The sequence below is a fragment of the Erithacus rubecula genome, assembly GCF_903797595.1.
Source record: "Erithacus rubecula genome assembly, chromosome: 3".
NCBI classification, from domain to species: domain Eukaryota; kingdom Metazoa; phylum Chordata; class Aves; order Passeriformes; family Muscicapidae; genus Erithacus; species Erithacus rubecula.
The window spans coordinates 22,003,609-22,026,513 of NC_136689.1; the positions used below are offsets into that span (position 1 = coordinate 22,003,609).

Consider the following 22,905-nt stretch of genomic DNA (forward strand, 5'->3'; position numbering starts at 1 on the left):
TGGCAAAGCTAAATCAGATATGTAATAGGAAATTTAAAATATTTTCCATTTGGTCAAATATCAAAACATTCTTGTTTTCACAGGGTTGTAATGTGGACCTTACAGTATAAAAGAGCTATGAGTCATTTAAAAATATGTGATATCCTTTGCATATCACAGATACTTTTCTCATGAATAAGGAACTTTTCACCATAAGAAGACTTTTATATGATTCCCGCTTGTTTCTCAGTCTATTTCCAGGCTAAATTTACTGTAAAGAGAGAGGTTTTGCATCTGCCTATGTCAGTTCTCCAGTGTATTGAGGTCAGCTTCCATTCTCCTTGGCTCTGATGCCTGCCTGTATAAACACAAATTCCATTTCCATCCTATTATTTTTCTAATCAAGGGTTTGTCATGCAAAAGAAGATCTGAGGTGACTGTGTTTTCCATTATGCAAAACATTCCATTATGATAATATCTTCAGGATAGTCTTATAAAGGTGCCCTGCCCAAAGACATCACAAATGAGAGCACTGAAATGGTAGACAAATCCTGCATAATTTGCCCTCTCATTTAACATTCAGGCCACAGAGTTCACCCTAATTTGCCATACACATTTCTTCTGACATCCTCGATCTGTACATATGGTAAAAATAAGAATTGGCAGCTTTCACTGAATAGACTTCTGTTAAGTGCTTATCAAAAGAAGAAGAAGAAAGGGGCTGTAAAATGCAGTCATATTTAGCACATCCTTCGATTTCTTTTGCTTTTTCTGCTAAACTCACACTTAGTAAAATCTATAGTCACTGAAATTTACCTTTTGAGCTCAAGTTGTTTCCATTCAGAACAAAGTAAAAAATACACCAGCAAAGAAAACCTGGTATTTCTTAGAAATTCTCTTTTCTTTCTTATGCCAAATCCCAACGGGCAGGGCTCCACAGAAAGGGAGTTTATTTTCTAAATCCTTTGAACACAAAGCTCCTACATTTTCTAGGACAAGATGTTTTCCTAGACGATCTCAATATTGTACCTTTGTATTATTAATACTTTTTTCATAAAGATGAATACACACGTTTATTTTACTGTATACATTTAATTTCCATTAGATGTCATTTCAATTATTCAAATATGAATTGGCTTAAAAACAGACTCCTGTGAAGACTTGTGTCTGAGTCTTGGCAAGCACATCGTATTTCTGCAGTTTCTGTGTATTTGATTTATCTGTTCTCTCTTCTTACTGTGCAGATGTGTGTGTGGTATGTGCATGTGTGCTAAATATTTAGGTAAGTGAATCTGCACTGACTGCTTTATTTTAAAAAACTTCTGAGTTTGTGGGACATTTTTGCAAGTTTTTTATGGTGATGATTGTTTATGACTATTTCTGTAGCCAGACAAATAAATTTTAGGGCTGTAGAAAACATAAGACATTTTAATTATGATCCAAAATAGATAAATAGTCCTTTTCTTCTCTGACCTTCTAGAGTGTTCTTCCAGATCTGGGGAACACCATGTCATTGCCGGTCTTTCCAGTTGAGAGATTATTCCATTATTAAACAAAGCTTAATTTAATGCAGTATCTAGTCATGAACTTGATATTAGCTTTTAGGCCTTGAATGCCTTTTTTTTTTTTTCATTATGATTGGTATGGCCTGGTGTATCATCATCATTATAATCTTTTTAATTAAAGTCAATCCCTTGTCTTGGTTTCCTGATTCAGTCTCTGATATTTTAAAATGTTTTCCATTTCTAACTGCAATATTTGAAAGAGCTGTCTCCAGTCTTTTTCACAATTTTATCTCATTTACTGGAACTGTTCTTAGTCCATGAAATAATAATAAACTAAAAAAAAACCCATATGGATTGTAGATGTATTATCCTTATTGATCCATAATCTCATCATCTACTGTGCAGCATTTCTGACTAAGGTACATGACTGTTCTAATTCAGCTTTACTGAACCACTGATGCTGAACTAACTGATGCTAATGTGGATACAACTACATGTAGAACTAGACTTTTCTGTAACTTCCCTTATGTTACATGTCAGCACAGTATGTACTCTTTTTTCTCCGAGATGCAGCCATCTCATCTTCTTGGAACAAGTTTTAAGTTCAAGTCTACAAAACCAATTTTCAAACATGGCAAAAAATGCTTTCATTAAATAAGACCTATTTGTCAGTAATCACATATCATTTATATTGATTGATAAGTTTTGCTACAGATCTTTCAAAATTATGCCCTCTAAGGCATCTCACAGAAGAATTCATCTTCATGATTGAAAATGAGTGTGATTCCAAGTCCTCTGCTCCTAAATCAAACTTGGACTTACCCAATTGCTTGACATTTCTTACTGCACTATAGGAGCCTTAACACATACCTTTTATAATTACATTTATCTGAAACTCCATAGGTCCACGCCCTCTCTATTGTACCCACTCAAGCCAGTTGTTTTCCTCCAAAAGTTTTAACCCACTTTCATTAATCCCTTCCCATCAATTGCCAAGAGTGATAATTTGATCAATAAAGCTTTCATCTGCTGTGAAGTCACACAGTTTCTGTCGTCTGCTTCCTCTGAAACTGGCTTTAATCTGTTGGTAAATATGTTCAGGATTATTTTTTACCACCAGTGACTAAGGTCTCTGTAGTTAGCTGGATGTGCAGGATCTTGCATTCCCTGAAGCTGGTAGAGGTATTGCCTTTAGCAGCTTACCTGCAACCTCCTTGTGTTCCTTTACATACCTATTTTGATCTCTTTGCTGGCACTTGCACCAATGGCTTTCAACAGCTTGACCATGACCCTTTTTGTTCCTGCATCTATCTCACTTCTGAACAACTCTGCCATTCTCCTCACTTTTCTTTGTTTGAAAATAAGTAAAACCAATAAACAATCAACATAACTACCAGGACCTTTCAAGCCAGTGATGCAAATATATTTTGTACTTAAAAAAAAAGCAAAACAAAACACCAAGGCCCAGCTTATCACAGCCATATGCACAGCTAATATAGCCACATTTATGCTATTTTTTGAAGTCTGATTTCTTCAAAGTGGTCCCTAAAGCCCAAGTTTTCATCTTCATGGGAGTGGACAAAGCTTCCGAAAACCAGTCTATATGCATTAACATGCAGCATTATGCAGCCAGATTTAAAATTCTTGGTTGCAGCAGGCAGTTGTATGAAGCCTGAAAGTCAACATAGGTCATCAAGTCTGCTCTGTGGATCTCAATGGTTTAGCAGAAACTGCTTGGATAGGAGCCTGGTGTATACATTGCTTCTCCTGCCATTGTGAGCTCCATAGCTGCTGCTGCTCTCCATCTGCTGGTGTTTCAAAAAGCAAGCCAGCATGGCACTGGATGTACACAGCTAAAATGCTCACAGTACTGTCTGCTCTCTCTTCTCCCCAGGGGTTCTAACCTTAACTGAAATTGGATGGAGAAACTGCGTGCCCAGATCAGCTACCAGAGCATAACAGGTTACTGTGCAGCTGCTGATCTGTCATATCTGCTCATTCTTTGCTTGTAGAAAGGGCAAAGGAAATGGGTATGAAACTGTAAAAACCTGTGCATTCTACAGGCTGCAACTGTGTATGTGTTATGGTCATACACACGAAAAAAAAGGAATAACAAAATGAAGCAGTCCTAGGCATATAAACCCAGGCAGATGCTCGCTGCAAGAGCTTTTCAGATATCACCATGTTTTTATTAATTCTTCTTGACTTATTTTACTTGTTCTCCCTAACTGCCCAAATCCAGTGAAACAACTGGGCTTTCTAAGCCAAACCATGGCAAAGCTCCAGCACACAGTCTCACAGTACTGCTGTCCCTGCTCAGAACTGGGCATCTTCTGGCCAGGGCAGTTCAAAATCCAACTGCACTCGTGCATGAGCACAGCAGAACTGAGGTGAAGCATAAATGAGAGGACATATTCTGCCTCCACTACTGGATGAATGTGGGGTGGCTCTGTATGAGAGCATGTTCTACCTGCTCAGTACCAAGGGGATCAAGATCTGCTGTATATTCCCTGGAATAAATGCTTGCACTTTCTTAGCTGTGTGTGAACAGAGCTCTGCTTTCTGGTTCACTATCAAGATTATTATCTAGAAGAGTTACATTCCTTTAATTAAATAGCAAAGAATGTGTTTACTTAATTCTACTTTCTACTGCAAAAACATATGATAGTGGAAATTATGGATTCTGGTGTCTGCCAGGTCCCTGATACCCTTATGTGTTTTAGAATCTAGGCAATTAGAGAATTCAAGTGGTAATTCCTCCATTATACTTTTCAAATTAATATATTTTCTTTCTGAATTGTTTAGTCAAATTAATTGCATTGAGCCTTATTTCGGGTATGCTTAGCATACTTCTAAAGAGACTTATTATACTACCAATTTTTATCTCACTTAAGAATTGCCTTAATAACAACATTCAGAAAAGCTGCTTCATGATCTGATATGGTGATAGCTCCTATTTTTATGTGTTGTGTTGTCAGGCTGCTTGTGATATAATAGAAAAGATCTACTCTTGGCAAGGGAGAGATGAGATGTGAAGTTTTCTCTGCTGGAGTGCATATGCCTTCAGACATCAAAGCTTTTAAAATTTCCCATACATCAGAATGGAAACTGGACATTTTATCACCTGGGGTGCTGCCTGTTCCCTACTGCTTTGTCTGCCCAGCAGCTTCCCAGGGCTGGAGCAAAAGCTGTTCACATCAGAGGCCAGAAGTGAAGGCATACTCCTGGCTACAGCTGTGGGTGTCCACTGACAGTAAACAGATGCCAGGACAAAAAAATCTAACCAACCAACCAAAACAAAAAAAACCCTTGTTTTTCTTGGGAACTTTACTATGACAACAATACTCATAAAAACAGCTCTGTCCTGGGCAATTATAAACCAAGCACCTGCAGGAGACATTTCTTCATTCTTTAAAAGCTGTGACCTTCAACTTCAGATCTCTCTTCTCCTCCAGCATGGTATGGAAATCAGCTGTAATCGTGAAAACTAACAGTCTGTATTATAATGACTCCTGTTACCAGATAGTATACATTCTGTTTACAAAATGGGAATGTCCACACACCAAATTTCTTTATCATTAGTCTACAGCAACATGAGAAAGCTATGCATAATGAGCCCAGAGACAGATGCTACATGGGCTGCATAGAACTGGTCAGGGAGCAGCAGTGAGAAAGTCATGGCTGTCTCCTGCAGATGCAAAAGGGGTCTCTGAACAATGTCAGCTATGAGCAATGTCAGATATTAATTTGGTAGGGTGACATTTTTATTTATTTTTGTTGGGTGATTATCCACTTACAGGCCAAGAGTTGGGTCTGGGAAAACAAATTATGTCTGGAATTTATCTTGATAAAATATAAAAGCAGATTATGTTCCTTGGCCTAAAAGTTGTTAGTGTAAGTATGAGACTGAGTTGCTTGGTTTTTAACTGCTTTAGGAAAAGAGAGAAAGAGAATTTTTAAAGAAAAACTAATGTAGTGAAATAATGACTATGTACATGCAGAGAGAATTTGTGGATTAGGCTGGTAGGTACTTCTGCAAGATTTTCTTGCTGATTTTAGGTGTCACATGGATTACCTCAGTCAAAAAGCAGTTGTCACAAGCACTGCAGTAAATAACCCTCCCCACGGTTTGTCTTCTCATTTCTAAAAGATCATCAGTGTCTTTTGCACTGTAGAGGTCTAGAAAAATGAAAAAAGTGGGAGATAATCCTTTTAAAAGCAAAGTACATGCTGAAGGAAATCTCATTTTCATGTGCAGTCAGAAACAGCCCAAGTGCCATTGTCTATACACAAGCCAAAGGAAGAGGAGGTGAAATATCTGGATACATGCTAAAGGCTGTGTATCTGTGAAACTTCCACTTCAAATCCCAGCCAAATCTCTCTGATTGGCTTGAAATAAATAAGCACCCAACACTAATCAGCAAAGTTAAAATGCTGTAATTTTTCAACCTTGTTTTTAATTAAACAAATCTATATCTAAGTTCTTGTCCAATAGTTACTCCAAATATTTTACAATGTAGTTAAATTTGGATCCTGAGGATTCGAATTCTCAGCCTGTACCTGAGTTTTCATGTTGGTGATCATTGTTGTTGACCATCTTCCTCTGGTCAAATTTCTTTTATCAAGGCCTTTTAATTTATGTATTTATTAGGATTTGCTGCACAATATGACAAACCCATTGACACTGGCATGTTCTCAGCTTCACTGATCAGGCTTGTTGAGAAGCAGTTAGAACTCCATCTCCTACCCAGGACATAAAAGGGGCAGAGTTTATGTTTCCTCTTGCACCATTTCATCTTTACCAAGGGCTGCTTCTCTCATGAAGAGAGCTGCTCTACAGTGTGAGCAGTGGCACTGGGGGATCCACTCACAGTAGATGTAGCACAGGTTATCTGGTTAATTAAATTAAGTCCATATGCCCAGCCCAGAGTTTTTCAGTGGCAGGCAGCTGTCTCCTCACAGCAGCAGAGGATGCAGAGCACTTTCAAGAGTGTTGCTCTGTAACCCACATTGGTAGAGATGGCAAGACTGCTGTGCACCACTGTCCTTGGAGTCTCCCTTCATATTAACTGGTGACACGTGAGCTGCTCGCATGGCCTGATGTCTAATGTAAATTACTATTGACAGTGGCATGCTGAGAGGAACATTAGTTAGAGCAGAAAAGGCAGGTAGGGAAAGGAAACTGGCAACGGAGCAAATTAAGCAAGTACATAAATATAAACATGCTTAGTCAGAACATTCATGTGTCATCTTGATTGCTCTTCAGGTAAGAGAATAGATATTAAGAAGCTTGCATGCTGCTGTGAGAGAGTTTAAGGTGACAGCTTGGTCATGGACTAGTACTGTGATGTTAAACAAATCTGTTGTCAGCAGTCCTGCCATACATAGCAGGGGGGAGGTGTTAAATGATGGCCTCAAGCCCTGCTGCCCCTCTGTTCAGGGAAGGAGTCAACATCAAGGTGACTCAAGGTCTTTTCTATTCCCAGACCCCTCAATTTCCCTTTGCAGTATTGGAAAGAAAAAAACAACGGGGATATATCCCCATATTTGCCACCTCAGCAGCTGGTCCAACTATGACTAGACTTCTTTTATTTCAAGTCAGAATAACTAATGATTAAATTTTCTTTGGAAAGGTGCAGTCCAAGCTGCAGTTTCATGATTGCTTCATGCCCATTAAAGCTGGGCTGCTGCTGACAGGAACCATTCCCTCTCCTGTGTTTCAGCTCACACCTTCCTTCCCTTTCCCCTCTGCTGGCACAAGCACCCCTGTAGCCATGCCAAGGGCTGGAGAAGGGAATTGCTGAAACTGGAACTACACTGGGCTTTGCTGGTTAGCTTTCAGCTGGGTCAGCACATTGCTCTGCTGCTCTCCACTGCCCTGCAGGTGCCTCTGTGGGAGGAAGAACAGGAGTGGGCAAGGTGTGGGACCACCTCCCAAGGGGGCTTAAAACAACTGTGATTCACATCCCTTTCCAGGAAAAATAGGCCTCAGGAAAAAAGAATGTGTGTGCCAGCTTTAGGTTAAATTCCCTTTCCTATCACAGATTTCTTACCTGACTTTGAGCAGGTCATTTTAATCTCTGCCTTAGATTTCCTTTCCAAAACAAAGACAAAGCAATACTTTTATCTTTTAGAACAAGCCCATTAGAGATTTTGAGGTGCTGAGGTGCCCAGGTACTCTGGGATAGGAGCACAGAAAGACTTTTGATAATTCTGCAAATATTTTTAAAGTGCTTCTGCCTCAAGCTTTTATTTTTAATTGCCATAATTGCAGACAGTATTTGCACTGCACAACTATGGTCTTTGTAGGTTAACATGTTGTAAGCATCCAAGCTTTTGGCAAATCACTGATATAACTGAATTCCAGATTATGGAATTGAGGGCATAAATCTGAGATACACAAAGAATGGAAATGGTTTTTTAAGACTTTAAAAAGCATTTTCAAGTTTCAGTAATTTTTAGTAGCATCACCCAATGACAGAATGAGCTCCATGGTGAAAACACCAGCTGTGGTTTATTTTACATGCCTTTCAATCAGTCATACCATAGCATTACTTGCTCCATCTGAACCTGAGCCTGATCTGAGATTGATTCAACTCACCTGACCCGACATTGTCATATTTTTTTCCAACAGTGCTAATGTGTGGTTCTGTCTATGACCAGACCCATCCTTTACAGGGCTTCAAACTAATATCCTTGTTTTAACACAGAGCAGACAGAGTGGTTGTTTGGACCACAACCACTATTCCAGAATGGGTGATATACTGCATCAATACTGTCATTGTGATCCTCTTCCTAGCCTAAAAAGCTCTGCTTGCAGCATGAGATTTGAAATGTTTATCCTTTGAAAAAATATATTTGGTGTAGCCATAACAAATGGTAGAATATCCTTTTTTGCCTCAGAATTTAAGATTAGAATGTCTATGTTTATAGCTAAAGGAGGATACCACTGGAAATAAATATTTAGTAAGGTGGTGATAAAATTACAAGGGTGGATCTTCATTCAAGAAGAAGAAGTCAGTCTTTTGTTTACAAAACTCAAATGAGAGATTACAAACTAGTTATTCTCGGATACATTGTCCAAACCTAGAAATCTGATTCTAAAGGGCTGATTACCAGAAAGCACAGGTACCAGAACTTCTTACATATAAGGTGTCTGAAAGATGCTGGGACCAGGGATATTCAGTCATTGGTCTCATTCTGAAACCACTTTACCACATACTCTTTTGTTGACCTTGGAAATGCATTTAATTTCTCTACATTTAAGTTCCTGCATTTAGAAAATGGGGATTAAGAACACAGATGCAAAGCTGCTCTAAGTTTATTGATATTTGCAGCTTTCAGAGCTTTAATGGGTAGCACTGTACAAAGGCAAAGAGTTCTTTACATTTAACTGCAGTGATTCATTTTTCAGCTGGCCACACTGTTGTACTGCAAATCTTCAATGAGTGAGAACTTGCCAATTTGAAGAAACAACTGATTTAACTAAATGGTTTTTCAAAGGCACATAGAGAAATTGGTGCAACCCCATCACAGAGATAAATTTATATCAGGATGAGTGCCTCATATTGATTAAGCTTATGTCAGCAAGGAATCAACTTGCTAATGCCATGAAAGGCACTTTTAAACTGAAATAAGAGTGTCTACACAAGGGATTAGTTTAATATTGGCATTCTTTTTCCCCAAATAAGTCAAGCCTCTAAGTCCCATATCCCTAATGCTATGCACTGTGAATTAAAAAAAAAAAAAAAAAGCAATAGAAATGGCATAGCAGACATGGCAAAAACCAATTAGTGCCTGTCCTTGGTACTCAGAGTACTACATTGGCTCACAATTAGGCTTGCTATGATCTGAAGCATCTTTAAACCTACTGCTATTGAACACAATATGTGGGAACATGGTTCTGTCACATTTTTTCTAATGTTCAAGAAATGACATATAACTGGCACATCCCAGAGATGGGAGTGCAAGGCTGTGTTTTCATGGCAGCCTAATTTCTATGGCAGGCCAGCTGCCACTAAGTGACAAATACATTACTTGTGAGAAGGAAAGAAATGTGCCTCCCAAACCAGTTTGGTTTTTGCTTGCTATGGCAGCAGTGTTGACAAAGTTTAGGATGAGCTGCTCCTAGCCCTTCTTTGGTGAAAGGAGGACTCAGACCTCCAAGTCTGAATTGCCATCACATATGTACTTGGAAGAAAGTAGCTGTAGGCACAGTGAAGACTTTTAAGTAAATGCTTAAATCAGTGTGCATTTTTTAAAAGTCATGATGTATTCAAAGAAGAAGCTCTGCATCTGTAAAAAAGTACAAAAATAGAAATAGAAACCACAATGGCTTTGCAGAAATACTAATTAATAGTTATCCTAATAGCTAAACTATATCTGTCTAGCTATAATAAATGGCAGAGGAACAGACACTGTCCAAAAGATCACCACCAGCAAAATATTTCCTGAGATTTAAGAATTATTTCAACATTAATTGATACCAACACATAAGAACCAGAAGCTAGATACCCCATCTTTTCCCTTTCCATCCCTTCCTAATGCTTTCTATTCAATGTCCATATTTTTATGCATATCCTTCCTCATGAATTAAAGAGCTCTGAAAATTGAAGAATAACCATGAAGTCTCTCTCACTTTCCAGGTAGCATATGTAAGGATGGACATGACTGAACCTTGTTTGTAATGGTGTGACTACCACTGAGAGTCAAAATGGGAAAAGGAGGTATTTTCATCTGAAAATGCAGAAGTACATGAACATGCCAGAATCTTCTGGATGTTACAGATTCAGTCAGCCAGATGTTGCTGTATCTCCTGGATACACTGCATCTCCTGAGGTACTGAAGTGACATGGCTTATCCTCCTGGTCTTCAGTGCTGGGAACCCTCAGATACTTTTCTTAATGTCAGCAAAATCATATGAAAGTATACAGAATTACAATACAATTACAACAATCATCCCTGGAGATGGAAAATGTGTGGATTTCCATAGATAAGTCCAAATCCAGTAAAAATGATGCAATCTTATTAGTCATCCATAAAAACAGAGATGTCACAAGGTCCAGAAGCAAAGAGTCCAGATGCACCCACTGTCATGGGATAGGTTAATGTTCTGATAGGGGTACCAGGGAAGGAGAGACTTGAATATATCTGCAGTTGGGCTAAAAATTGTGGTTGCATATTTGAGCAATACAGAATGACAACCTGTGACAATAGCAAATTAAGTTCCATCATCCTGAAGGTAACATTCCTTACTGTGAACTTTGAGATGTTTAGGAAGTGTTCCTTTTTCTTCTCCTTGAAGACTCTGGAATCAGGCTAAGGATGGTTTATCAGGGGCCCACGCAGCCAGGGTCAAATAGTAGAGGAAATGCTAACTAGAAAAGACAGCTGCAACATTGGAGGAAGGTCTAGAACACTGAAGGAAGATCTAGAATTACTCCTGTCCATCCTTAAGATAATTCCTTTCACACAAACAGCCTAAAATGTCCAAAACCAATTCCTTTCAAAATATAGCTGACCCCTCCTTTATGAGGAAGAATGTATTTAGGGGAGAAGTGCTTACAAGCAGATCTTTGTGGCTCTTTCCTTTCAGTCTTGCTGGGCATTCTGCCTCTGTTTATACTGGTTAAATATTTAAAGCTATCTTTACATAGAAAAGCAAAAACCCAAAAATTTCTTCTAAAGGGAAAGTCAAGATTGTCCTTTAACATGCACCAAGTCGCATTCCACTGAAAAAGGTAGATGCAGGCTGAGAATGACTCCTGCTCTGATCTCATCCTGCTCACTCTCTAAATAGCATTCATGGAAAATACACACACTCCTAAAAGACATAGAAAAACAGCTTTCCTCCACTCTATCTCCCCACCTCATACACACACACCTTTTCAATTTGTGTATCTTGAAACAGCAGTGCAGCAAATATGATCTGTATCTCATTTACATCAGTGGAAATGGGGAGTCATTTCTTTAAAAGGAAGCACACTTGAAGCACAGCAAGAGCAGTGTGAGGCCAGAAGTAAGAGCTCATCACATAATTTCTCCTTGCATCACAGCCTTATGAAGCTCTACTCCTTTCCCTTGTATCTGTGAAATCAGCAGATCTACTCCTGGGAGTGAGGATTGCCATCCTGGGCCCTTAAATCAGCCTCTCTGTGCTTGAAGAACAAGAGTGAGTCTGTGTTTTCAGGCACTGTGTGTAACTGTAGAAGGACTTGCTCAAGAAAGGGAAATAAAAAGAGAGTAAAAATGTTCGCATTCTCTGAACAAAATGAGCTGTGATCTGCAATTGCCCTTTTAAGAGTTGTGACTTTTTCTTGTTCTCCGGAAAAGTTCTGGCAGCAGCAGCCGGGCTGCAGCCCCGTGCGCCTCACCCCAGCACAGAACATGTCAAGGAAGGCAGGCAACATACGGCTTCAATTTGCAAGGGGTCTTCTACATTTCTTCTGAACAGAAAAGAAAACCAATTCAAATCTCCACATACTCCATCTATCTTGAATAAACAGCATTAAGGAAAAAATGCTGTGGGTACTGAGAGGAAGAGACTCTTTGTAGTCTGCTTTGACTGTGCATACCTTCTCCTCATGCCTCTTTAAAACATGTAAAATCCTTGTAATGGGGGCCTGACTTACACCAATGCTGGCCAAAAATTACTTTTTATTCCTAGCCCATGATACCTGGTAGAGCATTCATGTTACAATAAGTATCACTCAGCAGGAATAAATTCTATTTCTCTTGTTTCCACAACCCCCAAATAGAAATAAAAGCACAATTTTTAACCTAAATGGACAGCTGCAAACGAATACATCCAATTAATAAAAGGCATCTAGAAGTGCAAGTGGAATGAATTTGAGGGTAAGCTGACCTGAGCCACCTGATGGTCAGAGAATTACTTGGTGTCTGTCAAATGCTTGTTAGTAACAGCTGCCTCTGCACTGAGGTTACTTTCTGAACACTTGGCTGTACAGCCTTGAGACCCTTTGCTGCAGAGAGTATTCTGTCTGCTGACTGCACCATCCCTAAGGTTTGTGTTCAGCTCCTACTGATTTTCTTTGCCAATCACTGTATGTGTTTGTTATTTTTGTCATCACAGGCATACTTCCAAGAGTCTTCTAGATGTTCCAAGAAATGTCGAAGGCAGGCTTTTAAATTTTAAGGATATTGTTCTTCTGACAAGACTAGGTCTGTGAAACGCTATGCCATGGCCCTGAGGCAGATGGCTATGTCATTGGGATGTTGCAAACTGAAAAGTGTCTTACCATGCAACTGTAAAACTGCTTGGGAGACTTGTCCAGGTACCTGCGCTCCAGAATTTCAGTGTGTAGACCTCAGTGTCAACTTCTAGGGTCAAACACCTTACTTTAAGGAGCATGTATTATCTGGATTAACGATTGTATCATCCAAAATATATGGTAGATTTAATATGGCAATGTAAGGGTGTACCGTATTTCATCTTACAATTTGGTATGTATGGCACTGTAATCATCTCTCCTTCATTTCACTGCATGTAGAATCTTTGTACTGATTTTTCAGCAAGTGTCCCTCTCTGTGCATTGTGAGGACTTGATATGATGTGTACTGCCAGTTCTCAGAGCTGAATTGAGACCCAACTGAGATGTGAATCTGTGCTGTCTCATTTGGAAACTCCCAAGAAACTTCATTCATTTAGTATACACACTGCTGCCCATCACAGATTACATATTTTCATCTCTTTCTCTACCCAAATCTCATTAATCCTTTCTTTCCATACAGAACTAATTGCTCCGCACACAAGAAATATTAACTGTTTTTACCAGCCAAGATTCATGCTCAACATGAAACAAAAATCAACTTTTAACTTATCCCACTGAATTATGGTCTCACTTTTAACCCTTTATTTGACATCTAAAGAATGAAACCTTGAATCAATTAAAAACCTAATTATTTAAGCATAGCATTTGCTTTAATTTGGTGGACAAATATAATTTATATTATCAACTCAGTTTACATTTTATTCATTTGGGTGCTCACTAGCCTTCCTACATACACATTTGTGCTTCTATTTGGATTCTCTGTATGTAACACAGATCTGTGAGATAAAGCTGAATAATTTCCTCTAAGGAAACAAGTTTTCCTTAAGTGCTATGGAATGGAAGCATTCACTCTATCCTATTTCTGCCAATCACAGAGAGGAAAACAAAAAAATCCTGTGATGACTTTTAATTTCTTTACAAAATTAAACATTTACATAACTTTTTTTTTTCCAGACAATTCCCCATCTCCCATATTAAGTAAAGCAAGCACAAACCAGCACTCTAAGGGTAGTATTGTTACATAAAGAATGTAAAAGGACAAATCTCATACTCTCCTACCTGCCAGAGTCTTAATTTCCCCTAACAGCTACTATACCTAGTAACATCTGCATATTGGTTTGAAGTAAAAGCTGAAATTCCTTTTTATTATTATTTAATGCCCAAATTTTTGTTTCTTTTAGAATGGAGGATTGTCTTTCCGTGGCAAGGGAGAAGAATGCCTGTGTTTTAAGAAATAGACTGTGTCATCATAAGAACAAGATTACTGTCACATTGACCTGAGCAAAGGTGGCATCCAGTCCAGCCTCCTCTCTCCAACTGTCACCTATGATGGACACTTAAGGAATCATTAAAAGAACACAAGGACACACAGGAATAATTTCCTGGGGATATGATATGCAGTACTGGGCTGGCATGAAGAAGCAGTAAATTTTGTTAGACCAAGACATATACGTGGAAAAATATGACAGAATTTTGGTCACACTTTTCTGTTAGAATCACCTTTCAGTTAAGAGCAATTGCTTACTGTTTCCTAAGATATTTATTAATTAAACCAATTCTGAAAGGAAGAAGATTGTAACTTTAGAATAGAGAGGACAATGATGATGTTAATTATGGGAAAAAATAGCATCTGTTAGCTAAGCAAAAAGGAGAGACAATTACCTTATAGTGTTGTTTTGGAGAGGGGCAAGTGGGAGGAGGCAGTGTCGTATACTGAAGCAGAAGGAAATGATAATGTACTATCAGACCAGCATCTCTACTGAGTCCACAGTTTAGGGCAGAGTTAGGAAACCTAGTTCTCATGTGGACTTCTGGGGGACACATTCTGTATTTTCCCTTAAGGATCAGGTCTGAAAAGAGTGAGAGAATGTCTGTTTTGTGAGAAAGATTCCCTCACAAACAGCACAATGGTTTGCTTGGCCTCCAGGAGTTTACGCTGGAGCTGAGTGGTCATTTTCAGCAGTAGGACTACAAGGAATTCAGCTGTGCACTGGATGAAGTACAGCCCTGGAACACCAAATGTAAAACTAGGGTATGCTGGTGATTTGATGGCAGGGGGTGTTTATTGCTGTAGTAGTGGATGGGCATCAAAACACATCTTGCATTTCTTGCTCAGGCACAGTTTAAACTGATCTCATGTTTTGGGCCACAAAGGATTATGCTCTAATGATGAGTTTTGTGGTTTGGGCTGTTTGAAATGTAGGACAAGTGCTTCTGGGAAGATTCTTTCCACATAGGATTTTCTTCTGTTATGTGAAAAATCATTAAACAGTTAAAATTAGCAAATCCTGGAAACTTTTCTGAACCTAACAGCTCTCAACCTTTGTTCTTCTCCCCTCAATACCATCTTTACCCCATTTCCACTTTTTTTTTTTCTGAGCTGGTCTGATACATCTGAACTTGAAGTAGTTTTTCTCAAGCTGCATTTAGCTTTTAGCTAATTACTGCATTTAGATAGTTACTGCTTCAGAACTACAACAAAAAATTAGCTTGTTAATCCAAAAATGTGTCTCGTTTTCCTTCTGTACTAGTTAATCTTAAAAAATCTGTTATGTTCATGTACAAACCTTATCTGTATACACTGGTCTTTCTCCTAGAACAATCTTCTAGGTTAGTAGAGATGGTGTTTTTCCATTTGAGAAGTGTTTTCTTAATATTTCAAATGCAGACCCTATTAGGTAGAATTTCAACCAACTGATGATGCACTTAGGCATCTTAATTACCTCTCCTGGACTGTGTGATGTTTCCCAAGGTCTAAAAAGAATAGGCAGAAAGCCAAAGAGGCTTCCCAAGACTAGTCAGAAATTCACACTCATTGTCTATAAGAAAGAGCACAGGTAATATTTATTCCGATTTAAAGATGCAGTGTTCAGTCTTTTTAGGATGAACAGAGAAAGAATACTGCTATTTAGGGCTGAATATAAATAGTTTTTGTGCTAGAAAGAAGTTAATAATTTTAATTACTGATGTAGATCTGAAGAGAGAAATATGTAGCTTCAATACAGTTCGATAAATACAATATTTAAGGAATCAAACTGTTCAGCAGAAGATGGAAAAAGCTTTTTGTGTGTATAATTTTTGAGCTGTGGTCCTCTGAGAAGAGTGTTCTTGACAGAACTCAACGAACCTCAGTAAACAAGGACATCAGCAATCGACATTTTTGAGGATGTGCAATTTTTCTAAACATAATCCCTCTCCTGCAGTCGTTACACAGCATAGATTTTGCTATTAATTAGTTTGAATGTGGGACAGCACTGCTGGGAGAAAGACAGTGGCCTAAATAGCATGGTCCAAATTTTATCTGTAGCTATCCAAGAAATACGGATGTCTTTTATTAACCCTTGCCACCTCTGACAGCCAGAAATAAATGCTGGAGCTGTCTTACTCCTAATGGATTTTTGGATCTCAATTAACATGTAAGTGGAAAGGGTGGGAGCGTGCTGCAGAGAAGGAAGACAGCTGGTGAGACAAGTTCCACGCCTGGTCCAGCTCCGAATGGCAGAATTAACCTTCGGACAAATATGTGAACATTTGCACACACAACGGAGCGCCTTAATTACTGAATGTCTGGAGAACAGGGCAGGGTTCTCTCCAGGAGAACCCTTTATTATTTTTATTCAGTTCCAATGAGTACAGTAAATCCCCTATTCAGCCTTCATCATTTTTCTGGACTATGCATTTCGGGAGAGCAAACAGGACCTCCATTCTGTTTGTGCAATGGGGCTTCAGGCGTGCAAAAATGGCCTGCTGGCGGTCACTGTATGCCTATATAGCAAGAATTTTCCAAAAAACCTGACGGGAGGTACTGCAAGTCACACAGCATTCGACTTGAGTCACACTGGAACAGTAGCCCACTAAGCAGAGGGAGGAAGGGGAATGGGAAAGCCCTGTTGGGATTATTTTGGTATGTGGGGCCGGTGTGGACACGATGGGAGGAAGGCGCAGATGGCACACCGGTCGGTAGCGTGTTATTAAAAGTGTCTCTGGGGAGAGGCGAGTTTTGGCCGCTCCAGCATCCCCGTGATGCGATGTGCCACCGCGGGCCGCGCCTCCGGCTGCGGCTGTGCCCGCGCCTCGGGTGCCCGCAGCGCGTCTCCCGCCTTCAGACCCGCACAGACACCCGGGCTGCGCACGGCGCCCGCAGCGGAGTCCGGCACTGCCGCGGCTCCCTCCTCCAGCCCTGCCCTTTGCCGAACACCGATTGCCCCGCCCGGGACCAGCCCGGCTGCTGCACGGCCGGGGGCGCCGAGGGTGACGGGCCCGGCCCAGCCCGGGTGCGCCGCTCAACAGCTTCCACAGGCGTCATACACCGGGGAGTCCAACAGCACCCCCGGGACGGTCGGGGCGGCGCGCTGCCGACCGACACGGCACAGCCCGTCCCCCCCGGCCGCCCCGCCGCGGGGCCCCTTCCCCAGCGCCGCCCCGCCGCCTTTGTGCGCGGCGCGCTGAGGGGCAGCCCCGGCCCGCCTGCGCCCGCCCCCGGGTGAGGCGTTGGGAGACGGTCCCTTGCGCAGGAAAGTTCGGCGTCGGTTTCAAGGCTCCTCCCTCCGGTGGAGCAGACTGCGGGGCGCCTGGAAACCGGTCGGAGGGCGCGCGGCGCGGCGCGGCGAGGGGCGCGGGCTCGAGGGGCCGGCACAAATGGTCAGGCGGCGGCGGAGGCGGCGGCGGCGGCGGTAGCGGCGGCACTCGGAGGCGCGGCGGACGCTGCCGCCGGTGCGGGCAGAGCTGCGCGCTGCGCTCCGCGGCCGCGTGAGTGGCGGCCGGGGCTGCCCCGTCCCTGCCCGCCGCTCCCTTCATGAGTCGCAACTTCGGGCCGGGAGGAGCAGCGGCGGCGGCGGCGGCGGGGCGGCGGGAGCCCGGCAGGGCAGGCGGCACCGACTGAGCATGGCCGAGCGGCGCGGGCCGGCGGGGAGCGGCGGCGGGGAAGTTGGCAGCGGCCGGTGCCCGCGGCTGGCGCTGCTGCTGGCGCTGCTGTGGGCGGCGGCGCTGCCGGCCGGGGGGCAGCTGCCGGCGTCGCAGTACAACGGCGAGCGGGGCATCTCCATCCCTGACCACGGCTACTGCCAGCCCATCTCCATCCCTCTCTGCACCGACATCGCCTACAACCAGACCATCATGCCCAACCTGCTGGGCCACACCAACCAGGAGGACGCGGGGCTGGAGGTGCACCAGTTCTACCCGCTGGTGAAGGTGCAGTGCTCGGCCGAGCTCAAGTTCTTCCTGTGCTCCATGTACGCGCCGGTGTGCACCGTGCTGGAGCAGGCCCTGCCGCCCTGCCGCTCCCTCTGCGAGCGGGCCCGCCAGGGCTGCGAGGCCCTCATGAACAAGTTCGGCTTCCAGTGGCCCGACACGCTGCGCTGCGAAAAGTTCCCGGTGCACGGGGCTGGCGAGCTGTGCGTGGGGCAGAACGCCTCGGAGCGCGGCACCCCCACGCCCGCCCTGCGCCCCGAGAGCTGGACCAGCAACCCGCACCGCGGGGGCGCCGGCGGCGGCCCTGGGGGCCCGGGGCCCGGCGAGAACCGCGGGCGCTTCACCTGCCCGCGGGCGCTGAAGGTGCCCTCCTACCTGAACTACCGCTTCCTGGGAGAGAAGGACTGCGGGGCGCCCTGCGAGCCCGGCCGCCTCTACGGGCTCATGTACTTCGGGCCCGAGGAGCTGCGCTTCTCCCGCACCTGGATCGGCATCTGGTCCGTGCTCTGTTGTGCCTCCACCCTCTTCACCGTCCTCACCTACTTGGTGGACATGAAGCGATTCAGCTACCCCGAGCGGCCCATCATCTTCCTCTCAGGCTGCTACACGGCGGTGGCCGTGGCCTACATCGCCGGCTTCCTCCTGGAGGAGAGGGTGGTTTGCAACGAGCGCTTTGCCGAGGACGGTTCCCGCACCGTGGCGCAGGGCACGAAGCGGGAGGGCTGCACCATCCTCTTCATGATGCTCTACTTCTTTGGCATGGCCAGCTCCATCTGGTGGGTCATCCTCTCCCTTACCTGGTTCCTTGCTGCTGGCATGAAGTGGGGCCATGAGGCCATTGAGGCCAACTCCCAGTACTTTCATCTGGCCGCCTGGGCCGTGCCGGCCATCAAGACCATCACCATCCTTGCCCTGGGACAAGTGGATGGGGACGTCCTCAGTGGCGTCTGCTTTGTGGGCATCAACAACGTGGATGCCCTGAGGGGCTTCGTGCTGGCCCCCTTGTTCGTCTACCTGTTCATTGGCACCTCTTTCCTGCTGGCTGGCTTTGTGTCCCTCTTCAGGATCCGGACCATCATGAAGCATGACGGCACCAAGACAGAAAAGCTGGAGAAGCTCATGGTGAGGATAGGCATCTTCAGCGTCCTCTACACGGTGCCGGCCACCATCGTCATTGCCTGCTATTTTTACGAGCAAGCTTTTAGGGAACAGTGGGAGAGGAGCTGGGTCACGCAGAGCTGTAAGAGTTATGCCATTCCCTGCCCCAACAACCACAGCGGCCACCACCCGCCCATGAGCCCCGACTTCACTGTCTTCATGATCAAGTATCTCATGACCTTAATCGTGGGCATCACCTCGGGCTTCTGGATCTGGTCTGGGAAAACCCTGAACTCCTGGAGGAAGTTTTACACCAGGCTCACCAACAGCAAGCAGGGCGAGACCACCGTCTGAGACCCCTGCTTGCCAGGCTAGGGAGATGCGGGCAGGCGGAGGACTGAGGCTCTGCCTCGGGAAGCAGCTCCTTATCCAGCCTGGGCAAACTTTTGGGACTGCGAGCGGCTTCCGCAGGCGGCGGGGAGCGGAGGATGAGCCGGGGGGACCCCAGTGCCCGGGATCTCCGGGCTCTGCCCTCCCCACGCCGCTCGGGCTGTCTCCTGTGGGAGCTGAACGCACTGTCAGGTTGGGGGAGAGGGATGTAAATAGCCTCTGTAAGATTTTGTAAGTATATTTGTATTTAAATTACAAAAAAACTCACTTTTTTAATTATTTAGGACACTTCTAACCCGTTTGCGGATTTTACTTCCTCGCTTCACTCCCTCCCTTTTTATTTTTTTATTTAAAGGAAAAGAAAAGGCTTTGGATTTTTATTTCGTAGGGCAGGATGGGAAAAGCTGCCGGTAAGAGAATCGAAAACAACCCCCATTCTTCTCCCCCACACAGGTTTTGTAATGGCTTTGGTTGGAATTTCAGCTGCATGAAGCAGGAGGGCGCGGAGCGGGGCTGCGGCCGGGGGCTCCTCCTGAGCCGGGCCGGGTCCTGGCCCGCCCGCGGCAGCGTGCAGGTGGGGATGGGGAGGAGCGCCGCTTCCCGCCCCGGCCCCGGCCCCGGCCCCGTGCGGGGAGCGCGGAGAGCCCCGGGCACGGCTCGGGCACGGCGCTGCAGCGAGCCCCGGCCCCGCAAACAGCCGCCGTGCTCGGGGCCGCTCTGCAGGGAGCCCCGGCCGTGTGCCCGTGGCTCAGAAGGAGCTGGCCCGGTTCGGGGTACGAGTTGGGGTTCAGCACCACCTGCACCTGTAGCACCGCCGCTGTCTCAGGGCTCGGAGACACAGGGAAATTGGCTCCTGCTGTTTTTCCCTAAGCCCAGTGTGAGTCCCGGGCGCCCCGCGGGTGCTCCCACCGCCGCCCGCCCCGCTCCCTCCCGCCGCGCTGCTGCCGGCTGGGGTCAGCAGGATCAGGAAATACGGGCTCACTGAAAGAGCTTCATCCGAATAAAACGCAGCATTCACTTTGGGGCTTTTGTTTGTTTCCTCCCTGCCCCCTAGTTATATTCATACACCAGCTCTTCGTATGGGAAACGCTGGAGCCGTTGCCATTCCTCTGAATTTTAATTCATTGAGATTTAAATTATTACACATCATGAGGGTGTGATGATTTTTGCCAGTAGTAAAAACAATTCAAAGGAAAACAGAAAAGCAGAATGCTTAAGCACTCTGGTGAGATGTGAGACCTGAAAGAGCCTCTGCTGTCTTTTTTTCCCCTCTTTTTCGGTACAGAAATAACATTGCATACTGCAAGGATAAGATACCATGTCTGCAGAATATCTGCTACCTTGTATGCTCCTGGGTGTGTGGGATTGTGCTTCTAATGCATTAAAAAAGTTAAAGACGAAATTGTAACTTTCGACAGATGCATTTGAATATGTAGACCTCTGTATGAAAAACAGCAGAATGCTTCTCTCCTGATTGTATTGTTTAAAACTTTTTTTTATATTACAAATGCCTGTATTTAGGTTCATAAACGTTATCTATGGCTACCATACCCTAAATGGAAAATTATTTTAATTTGGTATGCATTTATTTCTGTTCATTATCACAAGATCATCTATATTTATAGAGGAATAGAAATTTATATATATTAAATACCATATTTTTAATTTCTCTGAAATAAATTGAGGTTTTGTACAAAAGTAGCTTGTCCCTTTACGTATTCCTCTAACTCCTACTGTGTGAAAGCAGTGTATATACTATAAGATGTGTGGTATTCCTTTTTTTCTTATGTTGAGTTCACAGTAACAAGCTGGAATTCAGTGTAGGAATTCATTGTGCATTTTGGTTTTTATCTCTGGGCCGGTCTAGATTAATCCTTCAAAAGAAATAATGTAAACTGTTTAAGATATCTGACAGGGTATGGTCAGTGGTGTGAAATCCAGAAAGAAGAGATCTGCTAAATGGCAGGAGAAGAAAGAAGCTCACCAGTTCTTTTTTGGTGGCTTTGGTGGGAGTTTTTTTTTTTTTTTTTGGTGGTTTTTTTTGTTTGGTTTTTGGTGTTTTGGGTTTTTGTGGGGTTTTTTTGGTGAAAGAAAAGTATTCTCTCAACTTAGAATTTCTTCTCGTTTTCCTTTTTATTAAAAAATATATTCTCAGTGCTTAAAATGACACTTAAATTATGTTGCAATATTGTCAGAATGTTTTAATGAGTAAAACAGTGTTATTTTCCTGAATTTGGACTGTTTTGTTAATCCAGAGTTAAATGTTCATGGATGCATTTCAGCTATATGGAAAGTACACACATTCTTTAACCTTTCAACACAATACACTTTTTTATTGGTTTTTTTTCTGCAATTCATTGTTTGAAGTGCCATTCGGTAAGTGTGGGTTTATTAAGAAAGGCTGGTTAATTATGAAACTTGATTTTTGATTTTTAGTGTTATAAGCTATCAAAGCATTTCATTCTGTAGATCTGAAGGCAGATACAGGTGATTTTAGCTTGTTTATTTTTTTTTAAATATTGATGCATAAACAGCCATAGAGAAGTAAAGGAAGCTTAACAGAATTTCTCTAATGTGAGACAAGTGGGCAGGGTTTTCTCATTATTTAAAAATTCATTCTAACACAAACATAGTTTCTGCTTTCTCAAACACTTGGATATTTTTCTCAAGTTTGTTTGGTTGGTTGGTTTTTTCCTCCTTTTTTGTGGGGGTATTTTAGCATTTAAAATTGGGCTGCTCAGTGCTCTGCTAATGACCTGAAGTACAAGCCATTCATTTTCAGTTACAATGGAATTCTTTTTGGTTAGTGTGTAATTACATTTCAGCTGTTTTGGCTGATCTGTTTTCTTACAACAATGTATGTGATTTATTTATGGATGGGAGAACATATTTATTTATAACAGAGATGTTTATGGTAAAAATGGGAAGACCAATTTTTAAAAATGCTTCTCAGAAATGAGTAATGGAATTTTTTTCTACAAGAAGTAAAATGTCACTATTTACAGTTCATGATTTGCAGCGGATATGGATCACCTTCAATTCTTTGGATTTATTTTTTTTTCAGAACTAAAGCTCCATGTTCATTCTTGGTTATTTTAATAAATATACTAGAGAGTGCAATACATTCATAAATCTGTTGAAAGGGCACCCCCTGCTTTTTTGTTTGTTAATTTTTTTGACCCTTCACAGGGCAGTAATTGGCAAGGTTCACAGTTATCATTGAATGCTGTGGTGCTATCTGTGTGGCTCCTCCACTTTTTTATATTTTATTTCTCAACACATAATGGTATTTCAGATGATTTATTAATAAGATACAAAGATATCTTTTGCATGGGACATCAGTAATGGTTTACTGTTAAAAAAGAGATCTGTCCGTTGCTCCAGGGGGTTTAGATGGGGGTTTTTACAATGTAATCTGGGTAATTGATGTGCCGTGGTTACCAGAGAAAGTA

General features: G+C 43.0%; 2 protein-coding genes across 2 annotated transcripts in view; both read left to right on the forward strand.

Moving 5' to 3' along the window:
- CDK14 (cyclin dependent kinase 14) overlaps nucleotides 1-15,178 on the forward strand; it is a 337,412-nt gene extending 322,234 nt beyond the window's left edge. Inside the window, exon 15 of the mRNA XM_079300341.1 lies at nucleotides 13,957-15,178. The gene's annotated coding sequence lies outside the window, so the exon portion shown is untranslated. The remainder of the gene's footprint in view (nucleotides 1-13,956) is intronic.
- A 2,342-nt stretch (nucleotides 15,179-17,520) lies between these two features.
- FZD1 (frizzled class receptor 1) lies at nucleotides 17,521-19,801 on the forward strand. The gene has a single exon (XM_079302220.1). It carries the CDS (start codon nucleotides 17,660-17,662, stop codon nucleotides 19,415-19,417), a length of 1,758 nt encoding a protein of 585 aa, XP_079158346.1. The 5' UTR covers nucleotides 17,521-17,659; the 3' UTR covers nucleotides 19,418-19,801.
- The last annotated feature ends 3,104 nt before the right edge of the window (nucleotides 19,802-22,905 follow it).